This window comes from Lampetra fluviatilis, chromosome 57 (assembly GCF_964198595.1).
Source record: "Lampetra fluviatilis chromosome 57, kcLamFluv1.1, whole genome shotgun sequence".
NCBI classification, from domain to species: domain Eukaryota; kingdom Metazoa; phylum Chordata; class Hyperoartia; order Petromyzontiformes; family Petromyzontidae; genus Lampetra; species Lampetra fluviatilis.
The window spans coordinates 8789088-8804410 of NC_136331.1; the positions used below are offsets into that span (position 1 = coordinate 8789088).

The 15323-nt window shown below is 47.0% G+C and overlaps 1 protein-coding gene across 1 annotated transcript in view; it reads left to right on the forward strand.

The window, feature by feature from the left end:
• Positions 1–989: 989 nt before the first annotated feature.
• Positions 990–15323, forward strand: part of GINM1 (glycosylated integral membrane protein 1) — a 29097-nt gene continuing 14763 nt past the window's right edge. The window contains exons 1-4 of the mRNA XM_078880448.1: positions 990–1109; positions 6596–6652; positions 13313–13412; positions 14493–14644. Coding sequence (XP_078736574.1) covers positions 1038–1109; positions 6596–6652; positions 13313–13412; positions 14493–14644 — 381 coding nt within the window. The 5' untranslated portion in view covers positions 990–1037. The remainder of the gene's footprint in view (positions 1110–6595; positions 6653–13312; positions 13413–14492; positions 14645–15323) is intronic.

Consider the following 15323-nt stretch of genomic DNA (forward strand, 5'->3'; position numbering starts at 1 on the left):
GGAAACCCTAGAGGACCCGGAGAAAAATCCGCGCGATCACAGGGAGAACACGCAGACTCCAAATATACAGCAGCAGCACGCGTTAGGGTCGGGATCGAACCCACGACCTCCTGTGTACCAGGCGAGGTAGTTAACATCTCCTAGCCTTCAGGGGGGAGGGGGCACCGGTTATTAAAACACCGGATAATTGCTCATCATTATTTAAAATAACTCATTTTTGCACATTCTTGTATGACATGTTTTTTGGTGTTATGTATATTTTGTATGAAATTGTTATACGTAAACATACAAATAGACAAAAATCAATATCCCACTCGAAGAAGTTACTGTATTTTCTGTACCGTACTTTCCTCTCCGATCTCGAAGACTCTACATGGGGTGTTGTGTATGCACGTGCAGTATTTTAATTAGGTTGTAAGTTGTGTATAATGTACCGTATACAATATTTTACACTGCAATAAAGCATAGCTACTGGTTGTTTGTCACGCATGTGGTGCCTGCCGATCGCCGGACTGGTTACGGCCTTTGGAGCGATTTTGCCGGGGCCGCCGGATAATGTTGGAATCGGGATAATCGCACAGTGACGGATAATCGATGATCAACTGGACTGTATATGTACAGACAGTCCCCGGGTTGCGGAAGACCCGACTTTGGGAAATCTGGCCTTACGGAAACGCTCCCATAAATCATGTTACAAAAAATTAAATACGCGGAAACGTTTGCGTTAGTTACGTTAATCGCAGCGCGGTGAGGTTGCGGGTGATTACTGCACAGCAGGCGTAAGGCGGGCAGCCTTACGCTTTGCTCGAGCTTCACTAGGGGGGGGGAAATGTTCAGTTTCCGACATACGGAAAATTCGGGTTACGCATCGTTCTAGGGAACCTAACCATTCCGTAACCCGGGGACTGCCCGTTTCGGGTTGCGCGATGACGTCAACGCGTTCGAAAAGAAACATCGACGTCATGACGTCACCGCGGTATACGCACATCGCGGTGACGTCAGTCCGCGCACAGAATAACAACAAGAAGCGGTGTAAAATGGCGAAAGCGGGCGCTGTGGTCCTGTTCGCCGTCTTCGCGAACGCGGCATTCGTTGGCGTCAGCGCAGAGGTGAGAACGCGTGAGACGTCAGTCGTTAAAATGGATAATCATCAGCCTTGGTTTGTTTTATTTGTTTCCCTCCCCGTCCCCGCGCTGAAATGCGCTGCCGCGTACCGTTGGACCGGCTGCGGCCTAGCGAGACCACGCTCTGGCCTGAAATGTCGGCCGGGGTTGAGGGCGACCTTAGCCGGTTAAGAGCACGGAGGCACCGGGCTTTGAGGTGGTAGCTTTTTACCTTTTAAAATGTTGCAATTTACCTTTTTAGCAATTGCGTGGTTTAAAAAAACCCCACTTATTAGGATTATAACTACGCGTGCAATGTGGTATTTGCGTGGATGTGTCACTGTGTGTGTGCGTGATTTTGGGAGCGGTGGTGTAGTGGTTAGCGCTGCGCTACGAACCCGGCGACCCGAGTTCGATTCCCGCTCGCGGCCAATACCGCTGACGATTGTCTGAACCGGTCCTGGGCCTCCCTTAAGTCGACTCGGCCTCAAATGAGAAACCTGGTGTGGTGCGTCAAAACATCACTGGGGAGACAAAGGCGGCCGGGTGTGGTGCTGGCCACCCACCCCCCTCGAGTTTGTGCCGGCCTTCATAGGTGCTCGCTAACAGCACTTGCCCCAACAGTCTGTTAGAGGCTATAGTGGGGGTGGGGTGAGGGGGTCTTGATTCGTTGATGAACGTTAAAGGATTCTACATCTCGTGCCGAAAAGCGTCAACAATGTGCCCTTGCCATCCTCGCCTCGTCCCGCAAAGCCAAGCAGGCGCTGGGGTCATCGCAGGCTTCGTGGAGGATTGCTCTGCCTGCTGTGCCTTGTACCTCGATGCCGCCCAACTGATGCTATTGCTTCATCAACCCACCCCCACTGACAGGCATTGGTATGGGTTTAAGAAAAAAAAACAATCTCTCACGGCATCAGAAGGTCCTCTCGTCCAGCAGTGAATTATGAAAGGGGATGCGGCGGCATGTGCGTGTGTTGGTGTACTGCGGGTTCTGCTCAAGCGCGATGTGCAGTGCCCGCTACGCGTTTGGTGATGTGCGCGATTCGTGTTACCGGTTGGCCATTATTTAACCATGGGGAGTGTGCACTTGTGAGATTGTCTCCTCCTTTAATCAGGCGAGTGCCCAGCGACGTTCAATTGTCTCTTGAATCTAATATTAAAGTCCTCGATTAAAACTCGCCGGAGCACATTGAGATCCTGCGTGTGGCGTTATTAACGCCCGCTACTCAACCGGCTGAGAATACATTGCAATCTTAGTGTGTTTTTTAATTCGTGTTATTTGATTGACTGGGTGGGATCACGTTGAGTTTTTGTGTTCTCTTGTGATTCATCATTCGATTTTCTTTATTATAGCCGGGTGAGTGGCATAAAGCATAGCTATCGTCGAATAATGTGTTGGTGTTATTCATGTAACCAGGTAAGATTATATTAAAATGCATTATCTTCCAGAGTTGACATCTTTATATAACCGTCTAAGAGTTTTGATGTCGTGGTCTATTGAACTGAGAGTACACGAGCAGGTCCTCATCATCATCGGCCATGGCAATCAACAGCTGGATGAACGCCTCCCCACCACGATCCTCGGAATAAATATCCAACGAAGCGCCTGCACACAAACTGATTTGACCACTCCATCTCCTCGATGATCTTGCTCTTAGGAATCGTTCCATCCTTGGCTGTTTACCGCAATTGCTTCCGAATAAATGTTCCTACTTTATTTAACCAGGTGGGCAGGTCATTGAAATTCATGAAGCTCTTACGTTGATTGACAACCTTTATTTAGCCACGTGAGAAGAGCGATTTGAGATTGATTTCTGAAATCAATGGCATCCTCAATTTAATCAGAGGTATGAACCCACGCAGACTCACTCACGTGTTGTGATTGATAGCATATTAAACAGGTGAGAGGCATATTGAGATTTATCTCAATAATTTGTGGAAATAATTGGTGTGTTTTAACCAGGTAAGAGCCCAACGAGCATCGATGTGCTCTGATTGATATCACTGGGTGAAGACTTAATTGAGATATAAACTTAAGTAATTAAATTTATCTCATCTCTTCGATGATTGATGACCATTATTTAACTCGATGAGAAGCCGTTATTAGTTCTGTTATGTCGTCCGTGTCCTTTGAGTTGAATTATTTCCAGGATGAATAACGGTACATTGAGATTCATTATCTCAAAAAATATTTACTTTACTTGACCACGAGACCCCATCTGGATTCGTATTTTTGCGATTGTGGTCTATTTTGTAAACAGGTGAAAGGTCATTGAGGTTAATTGTCTCTGTTGATTGAAGTCATTGATTTAGCCAGGTGAGAGATTATTGAGAAGCATTACCTCTCGTGATTCATGTCCTGCATTCAGCAATGTGAGAGGGCATTGTCTGTCGTGATATTATTACTACAGCGTAATCACTTTTTTGGCAACTGCGGGCTTGGGCAGGACACGTCGTTAGAAGGGATGATGCGCCAGCAGGCGAGAACAATGACGGAGTGGCAGCGAAGAGAGGCAACGATGCCCCAGGGGTGTTGTGGCGATGGAGCGATGAAATCAGTTGTTGTGTGCGGTTGCTTGGTGGGATCTCACATCACAGGCCCCATGGCTCTCGCCTCGGGGAGCCTTCATCAAGCAGTGGATTCATCATGGCTGGTGGCCAGGAGATGTTGACTACCTCGCCTGGTACACAGGAGGTCGTGGGTTCGATCCCGACCCTGACGCCTGCTGCTGTATATTTGGAGTTTGCGTGTCTCTCTCCCCGTGGTCGCGCTGATTTTTTTTCCGGGTCCTGTTTTTCCCTCCGCATTTAGAATCAACATGCGTTTATAGTGTTTGACTGATGTAAATTTGCACACAATAAGCCATTTCGTTGAGCTATCATTTATAGCCAGGTTGATTCTCAAAAGAGCTATAAATCTCAGTATGTTTTAATTGGTAAATGAAAAAAAATTGTAGTTAAAATGTGAGAGCCTATTAAGAGTCAGTAGCTTTTAAATGAGTGATGGTTTTTTAAGCAGGTGATAATCCATCATCTCTTAAATAATTATAATCGGCATCCTTAATTTAACCATGCATAAGCCAATTGAGATCCATTGTCCCTTTTGTAAGCAAGGTCTGTGCAAACCCTTTGATAGTGGCATAAATTGAATTCTCTCTGGTAGCTTGCAACGACTATTGTGTGCCAATGATGATGTCACACGCTCTTTAACAGCCTCATCACATCAGACTCAACAGCTGTGAACTGCGCAAATTGCCAAAATGGTTCGCCGTGTAATACTGTGCCCTCTTAATATTTTGCACGCAATGCATTGAAGTGAAATTCCTTGTTGGGCATCGTCTTAGTCCATCATCGTTGCTTTGCATTGGATAAAATGAGTCCTGTCACCAGCGAGGTCGCCATAAATGCACCCAATCTCATCAGATCTCAGACTGCAAACGGGGTTGACCCTGGTTAAGTGTGTACGTATGTCAACCGTGCTCATCGGAAGTACGGGTTGAATGTCCACCAGAGCTTGGCAAGTGTTGTAGGCTGCGAGCTTCTTTGGAAGTGGTGAGAGTCTTGAGTGTTTTCCCCTCGTATGCATGGGTGTTCTTCGGCCTCGTCAAGTCTGGAAATGTATTGGGTGGATGACCACCAGTAAACGTACCCGGTGTCGTAGGCGTGGGCCTGTGAGCTGATCCGAGATGGCAGTACAGCAACGAGTTTGGTCCGCAGATAGATTTAGTGCACTCGCTACTGTGAGTCTGTGGATTAAATTTATCTGTATGGAGCTTTGAGCATCGCCCCCGCCTCGTGTGTGTGTGGTCCGTTTCCTCCCACATGGAGCCAAACGCTCATTCATGACGTTTATCAAACGTTACAATTCTGGACTCTCTTGAGAACGAGTTTTGCGACTTAATTGGAATATATAATCAGCCTACTACTTATCATTATTACTACTGTGAGTCTTATATAAAACTTGCCATCCGATGGAAAGGCCAGCCACGTCACGGGAGTCACGGGAATGTGGCCACCGCAGCGTTGTCAACATTGGCGCTCACGAGACTACATTTGATGACAACACTTGGAAGTGTTTGGATAAACTTGACCCACCGCGGTTAATGATTACAATTTCCATTGCTGGCTCGGGATCAGCAGTGGAAAGTCAATGACACCCTGAGGTCATTCGTGGGGCATGGCGACACTGAAAAGCCTTGTTTTTTTTGCGCGTATTCATAATGCTTACGATCACATCAACTGGAATACGCCCGGCCTCATCATCGAAACAGCTCAGCAGGTTTGGGCCGCGATAGTACTTGGGATGAGCGACCACCGTACCAAAAAAAACGGGTACTATTGGCTGCTGCAGGTCTCTGTTGTCAGCAGGGGATAGTGCAGAAAACAATCATTCTATTGTATCTCTTGTCCCACACTTATGCCCCCCCCCACCTTCACCAAACCCAACACTGCCCGGCGTGCTGAAGTATGACAATAAACCCCCATGACCCACTCGGCGTGGGGAAGTCATCTTCCTGCAGTGGGTTGACAGGCTGACTATACATGTAGTGGTGTATGTGCGTACGTCACCGCGTGCCTGTATTACGCGATTGCTTTCAAATGATTTTGGTCTGTAGGAAGTTGTGCAAGTGCGTTTGTCTGCTCATCTCATGCACTTACAGGGGGCTTCAGGGTTCCTGCAATTATTCGCGAAAACAGCATTCTGTGCCAGACATGGGCTTTAGTGTGAAAATGTGTCAGCGTGTAGCCCTAATCAAATTAAGCATTATAATAAGAGAGAATACTTTGGCCCTCCTAGCTATTGAAAGTGCGCTGGGCGTTTGTTGTTGTCAGGTATGGTCATGGTCAAATAATCGCCCTCTACCTGCATGGGGTTGTGAGGCCCTCGTCCATAGTGACAAAAGGGTTCAACCTCAAGGTCGTGAGTTCAAATCCCAGTTCAGGATCGACTCAGTCCATCATCCATTCCTCCTGGATGTGTAAAATTAGAACCGCTTTGTGGGATTTCAGCAGTCGTTCTCTTATGGAGAGGATGGTCCCTGACATGGTATTGTGTAATTTCTACTTCTGGCTCCTCTGAGCAGGGAAACACTGAGATTGATTGTGGGATGATGATGATAATGGTGATATTAATCAATGTGATGATGGAAATGTTTGGAAAGATTGCAGCTGATTTGATCTTGTTGATTGTGATGGTAATACCATTAATAGTGGTGGTAATAATGATAACAATGCTTGTCATGTTCATGATGAAATATTTTACATTTACATGACAACAATATACATGAATATGATGATGATAATTGTTAATACATTTATGATGCTGATTATGAAGGCGATGGGAATGATGCAGTGATGATAACAATGGTAGGGGTTTAAAAATGATTGTATAACGTACATTCACATGATATTGACTGACGTGAAATTATGATGCTGATAATGGTAATCGTGAGGATAATTTAATGATGATTTCACTCTTGTTGTTGTTACAGAGCAATGCTCAAATCAACGTGCTGGTACAATCGCTCAACCAGTCCCGGCAGTTTGAGGTGAGACCACTCTTCATTGCGTTTAATTAACACTGGCACAGTTGGTGTGTCACACTCTTCATCCACCTCCATCCCAATTAGCCAGCCACCACCCACAGGCACACGGCAAAGCAGAACAAAAACACCAAGGTGCCTCTGCTCTGCCTTCTAGACTGTTGGGGGCAAGTGGTGTTAGTGGGCGTATATTAAGTCTGGTCGAGCACGTTGGTTAGGGGTTGTGGTGTGGCCAGCAACACAACAACAATAACCACCAACAACAATAACCACAGTTGCGTGACCTACAGGAGGCTTGAGCTGTTCGATGGGGATATTTGTTTTGACGATTGCTCCCAATGACTGTGTCACAGACACAGAACCAGCGACCACTGATTCCTTGGTTCAAGCTGCCGAGTGTCTCTCTCAACCCTTTGCCGTTCCGATGACGTACGTGCACTTCATCAATTTTCCTTTTGCTTCCCTTCCGACGACGTACGTGCACATCATAAAACTGAAACCGGAAGAAAAATCAAATAACTTTAATCGGTGCCGAGGCTCCCACAAGACCATGCGGGAGGGCGTGTGGCAAAGTTTGGCACCGGCTATCGTAGAATGGCGGCGGTCGTGTCGCTTCGGTTCTCTGTGGTGAGCCGCGTCTTAAAAAACAACTGCGCTACTACGCTTCTTGCACAGGTCTGAGAACAGGAAAGGAGTTGAGCGATTTGTAACGGTCAGGTCAGAGCCTCTAAGTCACTGGGGGACATTGCTCATTCTCATGACAGGCTCCATTTTATTAAAAAAAAATTATATGTAGAATGACCACTACCAGTGTATGACTACTGGTCTATTGCTGTAGTCAGAAGGTTATAGATTCAAATCCAAGTCGATGATCAAGTTGATCTATCATTCATACGTAATAATGAAAATAAATTCTAGATTTGAAGCTTTCGTGACTGCAAGGAATCATATTTTTAGGTTTTTTCGGTAAAGTCACGTAGGTAAAACATCAAAATTAATGAAAATAAAATAAAATAAAAACAAAAATCACGACGTTTCGGAGGCAACACTGATGACGGAGACTTGTGTTGCCTCCGAAACGTCGTGATTTTTGTTTTTATTTTATTTTCATTAATTTTGATGTTTTACCTACGTGACTTTACCGAAAAAACCTAAAAATATGAAAATAAATTTCAGCCCTTTGTCAATACATTGCTGAGTGAAGGCCTTCCTATGCTGTAGGAATTAAACTCGGGCTGCTAGGGTTGGGGGGTGCTAACCACTGCAGCACCACTCCTTCAATCATTCCTTGGGGATAGAAAAATATAGTACCACAATACACAGTGGGGATTGTCCTGACAAGTTATAGATTAAAAAACTTCAAGTCGGCTTTCATCCCTACTCATTTTTATTTGTTGCTCCGTAGTGAAAATTCAATATTCCTATAGCAGAGGACACGATATCAACAAAAAACCCTCGCTGACTTCCTGAAAACGGGCGCCTCCTCATATCAAACCTAAAAGGACGATGACGACGATGATTTTGAACAGCACGATGAAGGTGACGGGGTATCTTGAGTCCCCAACCAGGATTTGTCTTCTCTGCCGATTGTGAGTCAAGCTCTTTCAACTCAATGACTGTCTGGGCTGAACATTTTTTTTATCACATTTGAAAAAGAAAAATAATGGCTTCTCACGTGTTTTTGTTCCCGCAAGTCACTTAATCCAGTCAGCGTGGGTACCTGGCAGCGCCCGAGCGAACGCATTCACGTGGGGCTGTCAACGCGTTTTGAAACGTTAATACCGAATTTTTAAAAATGTAATTGCAAATTTATTTATTTTTCCCCGCCACTTGGGGTTGAGAGACAACACCTGGGGCTGTGAGGCACGTACAAAGACAAAGATCCCCCATATGGCATTAACAGACTGTTGGGGCAAGTGCTATTAGTGAGTAGCACCGATGAAGACCGGCAAGGCACACGAGGGGGTGGGTGGCCAGCACCGCACCCGGCCGCCTTTGTCTACTTCGTGGTGACGTTTACTCGTTGAAGGCCGAGTCGACCTAGGAGAGGGCCAGGACCAGTTCAGATAATCATCACTGGTGTTGGCCACGAGCGGGAATCGAACTCGGGCCGTCAAGTTCGTAGCGCGGCGCGCTGACCGCTACACTACCGCTCCCCAGGGAGGCACGCGCACACACACACACGTGTATATCGCAGCTCGGAATAAGAATAGACGATGAGAAAACGGCTCCCGTTCAGCAGTGGAATGCACTTAAATATTGTCCTTGGCACAATCAATTTGTGTCCATTAGTGTAGTTCATTGGTTATAAATTAGCAGGACATCTCATGGTGTTGGCTCACAGTGTTATGCTGAGTTTATTTACGTGTGGTGAATACCTCTTTGTGTGTGTTTGCATCTCTGTGGGTGGCCAGAAAGCCTTAGCAGCCTCCTTTAACTTGCAAACAAAAGTTGGATCCCGTCGTGCAATCAGGTCGTAAAGTAAGGATGTTGTTCCCAATATTTGGATTAAAACGAACAAAAAGTTTCCCGGCTTTAAAATTTCAGATAATGCAAATTTTTAATTGCTTCTGATCGAAAGGAAAATGTGATGTCACGGGAAGCAACGCCACTCTAATGCTGTCACTTTTGTGCTTTTCTTGCTGATGGAGGAGTCGCATGGCCATCACAGTTGTTCGCACGAAGATGTTCTAAACGATGGCGCAGCGAAACGTTTTAATCTCAAACTCATCCCTCGTGTTGAGTGCTTTTTATTTTTTGCGAAAGCAATTTGATTCCTATCGTGCTACCAGCATCCTGTCCCGAGAAGAGGTGTTTATTTAGCAGAGCAGTGCATCACCCCAGGTTGGAGATTCACTGGAGGAAGGTGATATCACGGGAGTACTCCTCAGACTCTTTTATCCACACTTTTCATTTGGCCCATAGTAAAATACTATTTTTAGAACTCGAATTTTGCCAGGTTAACGCTTTCCCGTTCCGAAGGCGTACGTACGCACGTACCCGCATTCGAACCCAGGCTCTCAGTAGTGGTCTCTCCGAGACTGTAATCGCTCAGCCACTTGGCCACCTCTGTACCGTTGGCTAAAAGGACCCTGTGATGTCATTAGCTAGTTTAACGAGAGAACATTGTGTGTGACTGGTGGCAGATTGTAAAATTTTGCAGCAAATTTGTAAATGGGGAGCGGTGGCGCAGCGGTTCACGCACTTCGCTATAAACCCAACAGCCCAAATTGGATTCCCAACCGTGACAACCATCAGCGAGGAATTATATCGGAACCATTTCCTGAGCTCCCCACTTCACCGTCGCATGCTGGCCTGCATGGCGTAAAGTTACGGTCAAACAATCCCCGTGGCCGACAAAGCGTTGGAGGCCTTCATCCATTCAAGCATATTAACGAAGGGCGCTTCGTTAATAAAGGCACTTGTGCATCATTCTTATGTCATCTGGCCGGCGGGCGCCAGTGGTCAGAGCACTCGACTTGCAATCCAAAGGTCAAAAGTTTAATTCCTGCTCGGACCCAGCTCTGCCCGACATCATAATTTTCCTTTCTTTCTCTTCTCTTTGATCTTGTGGGCTGTTGAGGCGTAACCATTGCCAACAACCGGATGTCTCAAACTTCTGCTCTGCCCTTTGCTTCATCTTTCAATTGCGGGACCGCTTCCATCCCATCCGGCGTTTGATGTCTGACGTCCATTTAGATTGTGGCCTTTCTCTTCCCCTGCCACCTCCCAAGTGTTGCCTGCGATCACCAGCCCTCCACACCCGCCTTCCATTCATCCCAAATATCAGCAGGCCTTGATTATTTATCTCTGCGAACGCAATTTTATTCCTATTGTGCTACCAGCATTCGTTCCCGAGAAGAGGTGTTTATTTATCAGAGCAGTGCATCACCCAACGTTTGCGATTCCCTGGAGGAAGGTGATATAACGGGAGTACTCCTCAGATCCTTTCAATTGTCGTCTTATCCACACTTTTCATGTGGCCCATAGTAAAATAAAAAATTTTGAACTCTAATTTTGCCAGGTTAGGCATGGACGAGTCCCCACCATAGGAACGTGGACTTGTCACAGCTGGAACAAGGCTGCTTAACGTAAGATGGCTCCATTCGAGCAGGGAGTCGGCACGAGACGCCGGTTTCCCTCGTTGCAGGCCCGGTGGACGCACGAGTGATTTCATCGGGGACACATGAGTACAGTAGTCCCCCCGGCTAACGTTTCTATTCCGCTTTACACGAAAACTCCTGTTCACCGAAATATCTGTTCACTGAATATAGGAATTAGCTGTAAAACGCATTAATTCGTTCCGAGACCATTTGACACGTAGGCACTTGCGACAGGATATTTATGATAACGTTTTTATTTTGATTAGATCGCGTAAGTATAAATGTGTCGTGAACCCACCACTACCCGACACAACCCAATTTAGTCAGGTTTGTCACATTAACGGAATGTGCCAATAGGTTACCGATTCAGCACATCGGTGTGTGTTGGAGAGTAATTCCACAACATTTACAATTTTAGTACCGTGACATTTCGCTGGTAATTGCATCCAACGTCACAGTACTCGAATTGTAAATGTTGTGGATTTACTTTTCAACACAGCGGTGGGCTGAAGTCGTCACTAATTGGCACGTGTTGTTTACGTGACTAACCTTGTTGTAAGCGGCTGTGTCGGGTGTTGACGGGTTAATGACACGTTGATATTTACACGATCTAACCCAGATTTAAAAAACGTTCGAAAACGATCGTGAGTTGACCTGTTTGAACCCAAAAAAATAGTTTCTAACATTTAAACACTCATTAATCATAAATTAACATTACAAGAACATACTGATGGATTAATATTATTAGAAACATCGTTAATTAATGAATAAATAGAGCATAACAGTTACTGTCTTGTTCTAAGAAGTTGGCTGGCTTAATGGGGTTGCAGGATACATTGAGGTAGGAGAAGATGTATTTTTGGAAGGAGAGTCTCCTTCCATTCGAACCTCTGGAGGTCCAGAACTGCTGGCTCCAGATATCGATGGCTCCAATCTTGGCCTCTTTCTCAAGAAACCGTCAAGATTTGTCTGCTGTGCCTCCTTCGCTCCTCTCCATTCACAACTTTTTGAAGGAGGGCATCAATTGGCGTCGCCGATTGGCTGAGGGATTGGCCGAAATTGGCGACCCGCGTGCATAACGTAAACATTCCACTAGACAAAATGTTATCGTCAGTCGAAACCATAGGGGTTCCTATGGGAGGCGAAACGTTGACCGACAAACCATTAACCGATGTCACTCGTTAACCGCGGGACTACTGTACATTGAAGGACTTAGCAGAGCCAGCGGTGAATGTTCCAGAGATTGAATAACGGCAGCGGGGAGAAGGAAGAGGGAGGCCACAGGAGCGTCACGAGAATTTCAGTCTCGTTTCTAAAATTGGCTCTGAAAGTGCAGTTAAGTTGCTCGCTCCTTCCTGGGAGTCTAAATTGTCAAAACTCAGGCTCAAGCGAGCGTGGGCTCACGTGCGCTGAGCCAAACGTTGACATTTTTACATTCTGCCAGCGGTCTTCAGCATTGCGACAAACACCAGCGTACCTTTTACAACATAACGATCACCAAGGTCATCATCGCTATCATCAACTCCCCACGAGAACATGTTAATCACCACTCTGGCCATAACGACAACGTGTTATCACCACTGCTATCATCTTCACCACTGAAAGCAGACTGGCCCTTTTCTTTGTGCACAAGGTAAGGTCTTTATTCCACGGCACGGGTCCACACTCTGGTTCTCGCTCTCTCCCGCAACGTCCCGAACTCCGCCTCCCGCTCCCTCTTTTTAACCTCCTCCTGGCTCCGCACTTCCTCGCCCTCCGTCTCCACCAATCATCCCTCTCTTACCCTCACCTGGCCTAACCGTCCCACCTGACGCTCACCCAACCCTCCAGCTCTTTTCCATTTTTAACATTCCGACCAATCCTTTTGCCGCCCGTGCCCTAACCGATGGGAGCGTGGAGTGTTTGCTCCGCCCTTCTTGATTACTCTGGTCCCAGGGATCGTGTGGGACAATCACCACACCACAACAATGCGGCAAAAAGTCATTGTCGTGCTGCAATGTTACGCTCCCAAGCCTCTGCTCCCCGTCTTCACCAATCCATACCAGCCTGGCGCACCGTGGGAAAATAACTCCCCGAGGCCCTCATCCAGAATTAGGGCTGTGTGCACCACTCTCCAAAGTGTTATTCGGGTTGCACCACACTACTACGTGTTGACTTGCGCGATGCCCGACGTTTCGCCCCACGTGCTGGGAGCCTCTTCAAGATTCGTGTGTATGTGTGTACATCCCCGTGCAGCATCTGAGAACGGCACTTCTGGCTCTAGAACGCACTCAAGCATAATGAGTTCAGTGTCTTCTCGTGACAAATTACAGCGGTAAATATTTGAGCCGGTCCCGAGCCTCGCCGCGGTCGACCCAACCTTAAATGAGTACCTGGAGCGGGGTGTATAAACATCGGCGCACGGGGGAGACAAAGGCAGCAAAGGTGTGTTGTTACCACCCGCCCACGAGTGTGTCCCGTCGGCCTTCATGGGCGCTTGCTCGCAGCGCTTGGCCCAACAATCTGTTAACGACGGAGCTTTACCGGGGGGGGGATCTTTGTGTGTTTGTGTGCGCGCACGCAGGTTCGTTTGGACGTGACGGTGAGCGAGGGTAAAGTCTCTGTGAACACGCATCCCGTGGGCAGCAATGTGGTGACTCGTGTGGATTGCCAGGCTGACGTGGGTATGCACGCGCACGCGCACACTCGGTGTGTGCTGAGACACCGCACTGAAGGTCGCAACGTCTCTCTTGCTACGTATTTCCCTCGCACTTGCTCCACTTGAATTCCCTCCCCATCATCATCGTCTCTTCTCCAAAGCTTCACGTTTTGGGTCTTTGGGGCTCTGCTCAGCAAATTGGTTTCAAAAAACACATGCAGGCAAAGGTCCCCCATGTAGCCTTCAACAGACGGTTGGGGCAAATGTATGTGCATCTGCAAGTGGTGTTGTGTGTATGTGTGTGTGTGTATTATATCCTCTAAATATGTATGTTTCTGCTAGAGGATCTGTATGTTATAGTGTATTACATTATCCGTATGTGGGTGTCTTGTGCGAGAGGATCTTTGTGTTCTAGTTTATTACATCGTTCGTGTGTGTGTGTCTGTGATAGATGATCTGCATGTTATAGTGTATTATATCATCTTTGTGTGTGTCTGCGACAAATGTCCAAATGATGGGCCACTTTGTTGAGCTATCATTTGTGGCCAGGTCGCTGTTGAAAAACAAGTTAATACCTCAGTAGGCTTTGTCTGGTAGGATGGGGTGAATTTCGATTTAAAGCTTTCGTGACTGCAGGGATTCATTGTCTTGGTTCTTTCGGTAAAGTCACGTAGAAGGGAAACAATAAAATAATAAAAATAGAAAATAAAATTCTCACGACGTTTCGACTGCAACACAAGCAATAACACCTGATGATGATTGCTTGTGTTGCAGTCGAAACGTCGTGAGAATTGTATTGTTTTATATTTTTATTATTTTATGATTTCCCTTCTACGTGACTTTACCGAAAGAACCAAGAATAGTATGGGGATGGTTTAGTTGTATTTGTACGCGTTTGTTTTATTTACCTTTCTTGTACTTTGCACTCCTATCGTGTTTTTGTCCTGTTTGTTGTGACGTTCTTACCCCGTGCCCCGACTGGACATCTGTGAAAAATAACTTTATAGCTCATCGGATTCCTCCAGTATAAATACATCTTCTGATTCTGATTTATGTTATAGCTTATTATATCGTTCGTCTGTGTGTGTGTGTGTCTGTGTACTAGCGGAGCTGGCCACTGATGGAGTGTCGGTGCTGCAGCAGTGGTCGTCCCCCGTGAGTCTCCGTGTGCTCGTGCTCGAGTCTCCCATCTCGGGGCAGCCAGGCCGGCCAGGCATCGTGGCCCAGCTGCAGGTGACGGACATCGACTCGACGCAGGTGAGACTGTGCGTGCGTGTTTGTGTGCGTGTGTGGTAGAATAGCGGCTCGCGCGCTGCGCTACGAACCCAGCAACCCGGGTTGGATTACCGTTCATGGCCACCAACATCACTGAGGAATATCTAAACCTGGTCCTGGCCGTCCCCTAGGTCGACTTAGCTTAAAATTTGTACCTGGCCCGGTGTATAAACATTGCCACTGGGGAGACAAAGGCGGCCGGGCGTGGTGCTGGCCACCCGCTCCCTCGTGTGCCTTGCAGGCCTTCATAGGTGCTCGCTCATAGCACTTGTCTAGCAGTTTGTGAAGGCTACACGGGGGACCTTTGTCTTTGTATGCTCGCTCACTTTCACACTCGCACACATTCACTCGCTGGCACCCCGACCCTGTTGCTCGCCTGATGGCGTCGGTCGGAACGCTGTGAGGACACCGCATCTCCTGCACGCGTCTCGACTCGCTCATTGCGGGAGACGTCACTCGGTTCTTAGAGTGAGGACACAGCATCACTTTGTGTCCAAGAATGACCCCCAGAACGTGACGTTACAGAACTACTTTTGAGTTTCTTACATTGACCGCCTTATCCACACGGGGTTGCCTTTCTATTGATTTCCAACGAAGGTTCGGAGTGTGAATTTCACGAGCCCTGTGTCTATCTGTGTCTTATTTGTCGGTCTAAAATAGA